The 9,903-nt window shown below is 48.3% G+C and overlaps 1 protein-coding gene across 1 annotated transcript; it reads right to left on the bottom strand.

Moving 5' to 3' along the window:
* Window positions 1–4,942: 4,942 nt before the first annotated feature.
* Window positions 4,943–9,857, bottom strand: TRIL (TLR4 interactor with leucine rich repeats). Its single transcript, XM_001088293.5, has one exon. It carries the CDS (start codon window positions 9,641–9,643, stop codon window positions 7,208–7,210), a length of 2,436 nt encoding a protein of 811 aa, XP_001088293.3. The 5' UTR covers window positions 9,644–9,857; the 3' UTR covers window positions 4,943–7,207.
* Between the last annotated feature and the right edge of the window lie 46 nt (window positions 9,858–9,903).

The raw sequence follows: 9,903 nt of genomic DNA, 5'->3' as shown, positions 1-9,903 counted from the left end.
TAAAACAGAAATAGAAAAAAAAAAATTCACCAAATAGTGAGTGTGAAGGCAGTAAATGTACACAAATAAGAGCTTCCAAGAAGCAAACTACGTTCTTCTCAGAGCCAGTCACCCTTTTCCTTGGCAAATAAAAGAATGCCATAGAGTAAGAGAGTGTCAAAGAGCCTTTCCAAATAAAAGGGATACAGGAACTGACACCTTCTGAAGGGTGAGCCTGGGCCAGATGGTGGTAAGGAGATATACTTAGCCCTTCTCATCTATGGAGCCCTTCCTGAGAAATGAGAAGTAGTAAGTGGGTAGAGGGGAGAAAGGACACAAGACTAGCTGCATTTTTTTTTTTTTTTTTTTTTTTTTTGAGACGGAGTCTCGCTGTGTCGCCCAGGCTGGAGTGCAGTGGCCGGCTAGCTGCATTTTTAATGTCTGGTAAGCATCCCCAAAGAAGAAATAATAACTGTGCACACGCCTGTAATCCCAGCTACCCGGGAGGCTGAGGCAGGAGAATCGCTTGAACCTGAGAGGCGGAAGTTGCAGTGAGCTGAGATCACACCATTGCACTCCAGCCTGGGTGATAGAGTGAGATTCTGTCTCCAAAAAAAAAAAAAAAAAAATTTAATTTTTTGAAAACTGTGCACACGTAGCAAGGGAACAAAACTCATAGGAGCATCACTAGAAAATATCAAACAATCCCAAAGTAGGTGTGGTTACCAATTTAAAAGACAAGATTACTCACAGGCATATTTTAAATTTAAAAAAAAAGGTAATTTATGGCATCTAGAAAAGAGGGCCGGGTGCAATGGCTCACACGTGTAATCCCAGCACTTTGGGAGGCCATGGCAGGCAGGTCACCTGAGGTCAGGAGTTCAAGACCAGCCTGACCAACAGGGTGAAACCCTGTCTCTACTAAAAATACAAAAATTGACTGGGCATGGTGGCGTACGCCTGTAATCCCAGCTACTTGGGAGGCTGAGGCAGGAGAATCGCTTGAACCTGGGAGGCAGAGATTGCAATGAGTGAGATGGCACCACTGCACTCAAGTCTGGGTGACAGAGCAAGACTCTGTCTCAAAAAGAAAAACAAAAAAGAAAAGGAATAGGGGTAAGGGGCACAGGAGAAGAAGCTGGGAGGATAAAAAGTGCAGCTGACCTTCCTGAGTCTCAGATTACGTATTAGTGAATTCATTTTCTCACCAAAATGTGTTTGTGACCCTAGAATCAACACTCCACAGCACTGTCACAGACATTTGCTGACATGCTGAGGGCAGTGAAAAATTTGAGCGCCGTTCAGCTTCCCAGCTGAGGCTGAACAAGGTGATGTCCTGCCTTTTTGTTTCAGTTCTCGTGCTGTTAACAAGAGTCCTTTTCCTAGTCTATTTAATGCCGTGTTTTCCCCATTTTTGTGCTTTTTGCTGGTGACTTTGCTGTTTAAACGGTTCCCCAAGCATAGTGCCAAAGTGCTCTTAGTGTTCCTAAGCGCAGGAAGCTGTCTTATGGAGAAAATATGCATGTTAGATAAGCTCCATTCAGGCATGAGTCACAGTGCTGTTGGCTGAGTTCAATGTTAATGAACCAACTACACACACACACACACACACACATATATAAATATATATATATATATATATATAGAGAGAGAGAGAGAGAGAGAGAGAGAGACTCACTCTGTAACCCAGGCTGGAGTGCAGTGGCACCATCATACTTTGCTGCAGCCTCAACCTCCCTGGCTCGAACGATTCTCCCACCTCAGCCTCCTGGGTAGCTGGGATTACAAGCATATGCCACCATGAACGGCTAATTTTTTATTTTTTATAGAGATGGGATCTCACTATATTGCCAGGCTGGCCTCAGACTCCTGGGCTCAAGCAATCCTCTTGTCTCAGCCTCCCAAAGTGCTGGGATTATAGGTGTGAGCTACCACATCTAGCCAACAATATATACCACATAAGGTGTCTTTAAATAGAAACACACATAAATGAAGGTTACATATTGATTGATGAAAATGTGACCAGAGGCTTGCAGGAACCCAGCGCTGTATTTCCCCTAAGAGCAATGGTTCAGTATTCACGAATCCAGTGTTTGTGGTGACTTTATAGAACATAACTAACTGTGAATAACAAGAATCAATTGCATTTCAACATGAACTAGAAGGAAACATCCAAATCACAATGGTAGTTGGCTTTGAGGACAAGGTGTGGAGAAGGAAACCAGAGGTATCTGTCAATAGAGACATTTAAGGCTGAAAACAAGCATTACAAAATGTTAACTATTACTGAGTGGTGCTAATACGGGTATTTGTTTTAATTTGTGATTATTTTAATTTCCTAAAGTAACAATCCTTAGAAGGACACAAGAGTTAGGAGAGAATGGAATAAGGGATGGTGGCCACCATTCAAAGTGTGTTTCTACACACTTCAGTATCCATATACTAAGAGCCGACTGTGAAATCAGCTGTAGGGTAAGCATTACTTAACCAAAAAACTGTAATTTGGCAAAGTGAAGCCCGCTACACGGCCACAGCTGGTCCTAATACGCAACAGGGCTGTCCTGTCAGCATTAACTATGGCATAGAGCTAGCATTATAAAGCTTTCATTAGTTTGAAAGAAATTTTGTGGATTTACATAGTTGGAAGATGCTGTTGCTTGAAATACTGGGACACGACAATTTATTTCCCTCTAGCATCTGATACCATTTCACAGCCAAATAAAGCCACTCACGGTTCTGTGTCAATTAGAAATCTCACCGCCTGTAACTTAAAAATCTTTCCAACAGTTGTAATGGAATATTTAGGTACTCTGCCCTAACATAAAGCAAGTACATATCAGGAAACTGTATGTTCTTTCCTAATTATTTCAGTAATTAAAACAGTTAAGCATAATCTCCAAATACCTCAGTCTACCCATGTAAAATGAAAAGAATACTATTTGCCACATGACTGAAAAGGATGAAGTGACTTGAAATCCCCAGGAAAAAAGTATTTGTGCATGCAAAATACTGTTTTAAGTAAACTAAGTAAAGGGACACTTGAAGATACTATCTATAAGTTAATGGGAAGGCAAATTCCCAAGGCAATCCTAAGCAAAAAGAACAAAGTTGGAGGCATCACGTTACCCAACTTTGCACTATACAAGGCTACAGTAACCAAAACAGCATGGCACTGGTACAAAAATGGGCACATAGACTGATGGAATAGAATAGAGAGCCAAGAAATAAGGCTGCACATCTACAACTATCTGATCTTTGACAAAGCTGACAAAACAAGCAAGGGGGAAAAGACTCCCTATTCAATAAATGGTGCTGGGATAACTGGCTAGCCATATGCAGAAGATTGAAACTGGACCCCTTCCTTACGCCACACATAAAAATCTACTCAAGATGGATAAAAGACTGAGATGTAAAACTCAAAACTATAAAATGCTGGAAGATAACCTAAGCGATACCATCCCATACATGGGAATGGGCAAAGATTTCATGACAAAGACACCAAAAGCAATGGCAACAAAAGCTAAAATTGACAAGTGGGATCTAATTAAACTTAAGAGCTGCTGTACAGCAAAAGAAACTATCAACAGAGTCAACAACCTACAGAATGGGAGAAAATATTTGCAAAATTTGCATCTTACAAAGGTTTAATATCCAGCATCTGTAAGGAACTTAAATTTATAAGAGAAAAACAACCCCATTAAAAAGTGGGCAAAAGACACGCACAGACACTTCTCAAAAGAAATACAGGAATGTTTCAATTAACTAGAAAAAGAGGAGGAGAAGGATTGCCATAATTCCATTATCTGAATTCTCTGGCTGGTTATGGCTTAAGCAGAAATGCCTGTCCCTGAAATTCCTTAATCATACAATTTGTTGCCCTGTGTAAAGAATACTACTACTACCACTGCTACATCTCATATTTATTGAACATCTGTGGTGTAACTGGCGTTGTTGAATGCTACTTACCCATTTATGCCTCACAATAGCACTATGCAATCAGGATTCTTAGGCTGCCCATTTTAACTGATGAGGAAGCTGAAGTAGAAATCAGGTAAAAAGAATGAATGCAACCCTCTAATGACTAAGTGACTTCATCACTTCCTTAGCATCATTCCAGATTTTCATGATGCTATACTGAGGATGGTGACGATATTGATACTAGGCAATGGTCTGGAATTGGGAATAAACTTCTACCACTAGTATGCTTCATCACCATTTACCTTCCAGTCTTATAAGAACAGGAGGGAGTGGTTAAACACAAATACCAGGCAATCCAGTGTCTCTTTTAATGGTTTAATATACGTTGCTGTACTTCTGGTGAAAATCAGGTGTGTGACAATTTAGCAAGGTGTTCTGATCACATGCTAATTATTTATTACCTGGTAGCACCGCAAAATCCCCTGCATTATGGAAACAGTAATCCCATTGGTTGACCTGAAGGTCCTACAACATTGCAGACTAGCCAGTGGCTCTTTCATTGAATACTCCTAACTCATAACAAGTTTATTCTTTTTTCCTTAGGAATGTTATCTTTTCATAAGCTGTGTAGTGGCAAAAATCAAAAATGACTTCCAGTTCAAGATAATTCCTTCATATTTTTGACCATGAGAGCCAAAGGGCTAGTCAAGCCTTTTTTCATCAGTTTCAGAAACTTTTCATCAGTTTCCTTTAAACAGGCAATGCCTGCCGAGACCCGATCATCTGCACCTTAATGTCACTGGTTTCCAACAGCACTTTCATACTGTGGCTGACCATCTGCTTTTAGAGCCATTTCATTGTTCCTTTGTGCATAACATCACACATCCGTTTCTTAAAAATAAAGTCCATATTCACCTATGAAAATGGAAATAAAAAACATTAAAAAGGACAGAAAGACGTCAAGCTTATGTTTCATTTCCGTAAGTGGAAACTGCATTGTATCATTGTGAAAGTGTATAAAATATTTGGAAACTCCAACAAATTATCTCTATTAGTAAGTGGGTTTATTGACATAACTGAACATAACAATGTATAACATTTATTCATTTCCCACTGAAAGACTTCCCAGTGAAACTAAAGTAGAACACAGATCCAGGCATTAGGCATTTTCAGTGATGTTCTATGGCTGAAAAGGTGGGTGGTGAGGAGAACCAGAGGCCTTGTCCATACTTGCAATGGGACTCAATATTACCCTGCTGGGCAAAAGAAATAGCTAAGAGATGCAATAGTGCTATGATTGAAAAAAGCCAGGAGCACAAAAGGTGCCAGACAGCTCACTGGTTGAAAATAAGAGCAAACAACACTACCGCTCCCATGTACCAGTATGCTCTGAATCTAAAATAAGCCCTGGCAGCAAACTAAGAATGACAGTCTATTTCCTGTGGTTTATTAAGTTTTTGCCCCGCAGACAAGACTGCCAGAAAAGCAGCTGTAGTTTCAGTGGTCTGGACATTTACTCATCTGAACATAAACAACGATCAGCTCATTCAGATGGCTGGTTCCCTACTCAGCTGTTGAGAAGAGGGCAGGCATGGGTCAATCTAGGTCAAACATAAAAGGAGTGAACTGGGGTGAAAGACCCGGGGCTGTGATGGATTCCCTGAGTCATCAGGACCCTCAGCGGCTTAAGGCCCTAAACAGAAGATTCCACTGTCAGCCTTAGCACCATTGCAGTGACCTCCATGGTACTCCACTGCCAATAAATCCATAACCACTGTGAACATAACCACAGTGTATATTCTCTTAGTGACTGCATTTTTAGACCATACATAAAATTATTAATGTAAACCAAACCACTACACTTAGTGATAAACATGTACTTCATAAATAGGAGGGAATGAAAGTATCCCAAATAGTTGGAAACAACTGAACAAATAAAGGCTCCTACCCCTAAGTTTAAAACAAAAACATTTAAAAGAAATACTGCAACTATTAACTAAAAGATAAGATTTAATAACACAGTAAGACACTGAGTTGGGGAGGAATTAATTGCAAAATATATCATTAATTCACAGTGAGGTTTAAGTACTCATAACAATCTTCTGGTGTTAGTAGAAAAGATACCCACTGGTGTATTTTTTTTCACATTTTTTTTCTATAATTTCTTCCCCTCTACTATTTCATACGAGGACACTAATGTGGTCAAACATTAAACTATCAATTGACAATCACCCTTTGCTTCCCTATTAGGAAATTACCTTCATTGCTTAACTGCAACTCAAGAGAATTAGGGCACAGTCAACCATGTCACTGATAAAAACAGGAGAAGTACCACATCACATTTATTCCAATCTAAACACACTGTCACAGATGTGGTAAGTGAACTGGAACGCTGGTGTTTCCCCAGTGGGTCATCAGCTACATATACATCACATTCTTTTATCAAATCTGGCATTGAAATTTCCTTTTCCATATATAGGTTTAAAAAAATTAAATTAAAAAAGCCACAGGAGCAACCCTGACAGAGAAGTCTTGCATGCAGCCTTCTCCTGAGAAAGTATGTAATCTTAGTTATCCTCGAAGTCAGCAAGCGCTCTTCTACTGTTAATATTAAAAGGAACATAATAGAATGGCCCAGTCCAACTAAAACAGTCCTTGAGTCTATTGGTCAGTTCGTTAAATGTCAAGAGTTTTCACATTTTTGAAAAAAAAAAAAAAGGCTTCTCTTATTATTTAAACTTTAAGGTATCCTGCATGCTCTATCAGCCAACATAAATGAGTTTCTTGGCTGGTGTGTTAAACTTTACCACCTGTTTACATCCCCCTTTTTGGCAGAGGTCACCAAACCAGTGGAGTCCCTGGCCAAGCCTCCTTTGTAATGGTAATAAGTTCCTTTTTCCTTAAATAGAAACAAAACTTCTCTGTTTGACACTGAGCAAACAAAAAGCATGCACCCAAATATTTCTGGCCATGTTGGGGGCACAAGCACCCCCTTTCTACCCCCAAATCCTGGCTTCTGCATTGCGATGCTACAAAAGCCATTTGCATAGCTGTGTCAAAGCCTCCAAGTGAAGACTCCAACCTCAGCATCCCACCATCCATTTGTCCCCTACTCTGGCTTTGACCACCAAGTACCATCCATTTACTTCTTGAGTATTGGGAATTGGGAGATGGTGCCCGAACTGGCCCTCTGTCCCCACTGGCCTCTCTGGCAAGTGCACAAAAGGGCACTTCCCCTGAGGTGGGCTGGTGGGCTTCAGGGAGAGGCGGCTCCTTAGGGCCAATGAGATGGTCTCTACATGCCCTGGACCTAGTCGGCAAATCGCTGCAGGAGATGGTCCTCCTGTCTCAGGCTGCCGCCCGCACCGCCGCCCGCACTGTCCATGAAGCGGTCGCAGGGGAATTCGATGAGGTCCGCCTCACTGAGCGCGCACACGGTGGTGCGCGGCCGGTGAGACTGGAATCCCGAGAAGTCGGCGGACACGCCGGTGCCCATGGAGCGCAGGGGCCGTCGGGTGGAGTACATGTGGCGAACGTGGACCGGGGCCCCGCCCTTCCGCCTGGCCCGCAGCTTCCTCCGCAGCCAGCGAGATGCCCAGGCCGCCAAGGCCAGGAGCACCAGCAGCGCGTTGACCGTCAGCAGGGCCAAGGTCAGCAGCTGGTAGTCGACGCCGCCCCGGCTCCCGGCCTCCGGCAGGGTGACCAGCCCTGCGCAGTGGTCCCGGGGAGCCACAGGACAGACGCGGCCCCCAAGCACGCCCTCCACGCACACCAGGTAGGGGGTGTCCCCGCGCAGCTCGCGCAACGTGGCCGAGTCACTGCGCTCGGGCAGGTAGACGAAGCGGTGGAACTTGGGCTGCTGGCCGAAGCGGTCGAAGAGCAGGCGGAAGCGCGCGCCGCCCAGCGGCCGGGGACTGCGGTGCTCGCGCACGGCCCAGCGCACCGAGGCGCTGTCTGCGCCCACCGCCTCCACCGTCAGGTTGCACAGGATGAACTTGTTGAAGTCGCACGGGTCGGACACCAGCGGCGGCAGCCCGGCCCCCACGTCGGACTGGGCGGCACGCTCCTGGTGTTCCGTGCCCAGGCGTTGCTTCGTCGCGCGCTGCCAGGGGTCGCCAGCGGGCGACGCCGCGGAACCGGGAGAGGCCGTTGGGGTGGGCTCCGCGTGGGCGGGATCTGCCGGAGTCGGACGGCCCCGCTGGGACTTCTCGTGCCGGTCTAGGAACTGTGGAGCCGGGCCCGCGGCGGCAGCGGCGGAGGGGCTGGGCTGCTGGAAGCCTGGGCCGCGCCAACTCAGCCTTAGGGCGCTGCGGTTGCCTACCAGCTCCCTGGAGGCTCCATCCCAGGCCATCCCAGCTAGAAATCCCCCCTGCTGCTGGAGCTGCGGCTGCGGCGGCAGCTCCTCCGCGAGACCTGCAGGTGGCGTCATCTCCTCCCCTGCGGCAGTGGGGAGGGGCCGCCGCCTGCGGTCAGCGGTCAGGGAAGCTGAGGGCAAGGGATCCGCGCAGGACCCGTTTTGCAGCTGCTGGTCATCCAGGTAATCCAGGTATTTGCCTCGCAGGGCCGGGGGGTGGCGACACTGCACGAAGACAGTGAGGAGCCGGCCCTGCGAGTGCCAGTCGCCCATCCAGCGCTTCAGGCCTCGCAGCCGGCAGTCGCAGGTCCAGCCGTTGCCGTCTAGATCCAGCCGATAAAGGGCTGGGCTGGCTGCGAAGATGTCGCCGGATAGGGCGCTGAGCGCGTTGTTGCGCAGGCTGAGCTCGCGCAGCCGGCCCAGGTGACCGAAGGTGGCCGGGTGCAGGGCGGACAACTCATTGCCGCTCAGGTCCAGCGCCTCCAGGCTGTGCAGAGGCTCCAGCAGCGCGGTTGGCAGCTGGCTCAGCCGATTACCCTCCAGGCGCAGCTCGCGCAGGGCCTCCAAGCCCCAAAAGGCCTCCGGCGCGAGGTGCCTGAGCTGGTTGCCCCTGAGCGAGAGCAGGCCCAGACGTGGCAGGTGCTGGAAGACGCGCGGCCCGAGGTGCTGCAGGCTGTTGGCCGAGAGAATGAGGGTGGAGAGGGAGCGCAGCGGTGCGAAGGTGGCCGCGTGGCGCAGGGAGGGCTGTAGCTCGTTGGCAGAGAGGTTGAGGAAGCGCAGCTTGCCTAACTGGGCGAAGGCGTTCTTGCCCAGAAAGCGGATCCTGTTGGACTCTAGATGTAGGTAGAGCAGGTTGCTCAAGGGGGCGAAGACTGCGTCCGGCAGCTCCCCCAGGGCGTTCCCGTCCAGCCGCAGCTTGACCAGACTCTCCAGGCCCTCGAAGGAGCCGCGGCTTAGGCGGCCGATCTCGTTCCCGTTGGCGTAGAGGATGCGCAGCTTGCGCAGCGGGGCCAGCGTGCCCGGGGCAAGCGCCTGTAAGAGGTTGTTCCCCAGGTACAGCTCTTCCAGCCGCGAGAGCTTCTCGAAGGTCTTGGGGTGCAGAGAGCGGATCTGGTTGTACTGCAGGTCCAGCCGTCTGAGCTGCCCCAGACGGTGGAAGTCGAAGGCCGTGATGTTGGTTATGAAGTTGCCGCCGAGACTGTAGGTGAGCACGTCGTGGGGACTCGGCAGCGAGCTGGTCTTGGGCACGACGCGGAGCCCCCTGTTGGTGCACAGGAGATGCTGGGGGTGCTGGCAGTCGCAGCGCTCCGGGCACACGGGCTTGGCCCGCGGCGGGAGCGCGAGGCAGCCGCACACCACGAGCAGGAAGCGCACGGCGCGGGCAGCCTCCATCGCCGCCCGCCCTGCGTGCTGCGGCCGGATCGTCCTCTTGGCCCGCCGGCTCTGTGTCTCCTCTGCATTCCCCTTGGCCTGACCAGAGTCGCTAAATGGCCTCTTTCGGACTTCGCAGCGCCGTCCAGCCCCTCCTCCGTCCTTTGTCCGGCGGCCGGCCCGGGTCTCTGCAGGCGGGCTTCGCCCGGCCAAGTCAGGCGGCGCGGGGCGCTCTGCAGACCCCGGGTGCTACTTGTTGCATTTCTGTGGAAAACTGTTTC

The sequence above is a fragment of the Macaca mulatta genome, chromosome 3 (assembly GCF_049350105.2).
Source record: "Macaca mulatta isolate MMU2019108-1 chromosome 3, T2T-MMU8v2.0, whole genome shotgun sequence".
Lineage (NCBI taxonomy): Eukaryota > Metazoa > Chordata > Mammalia > Primates > Cercopithecidae > Macaca > Macaca mulatta.
Note: the sequence above shows the minus strand (reverse complement) of the source record. Positions and strands in the feature narration are given on the sequence as shown.

Coding starts and splice junctions, on each gene's coding strand:
- TRIL (XM_001088293.5), bottom strand. CDS start 9,643: ATGGAGGCTGCCCGCGCCGTGCGCTTCCTGCTCGTGGTGTGCGGCTGC.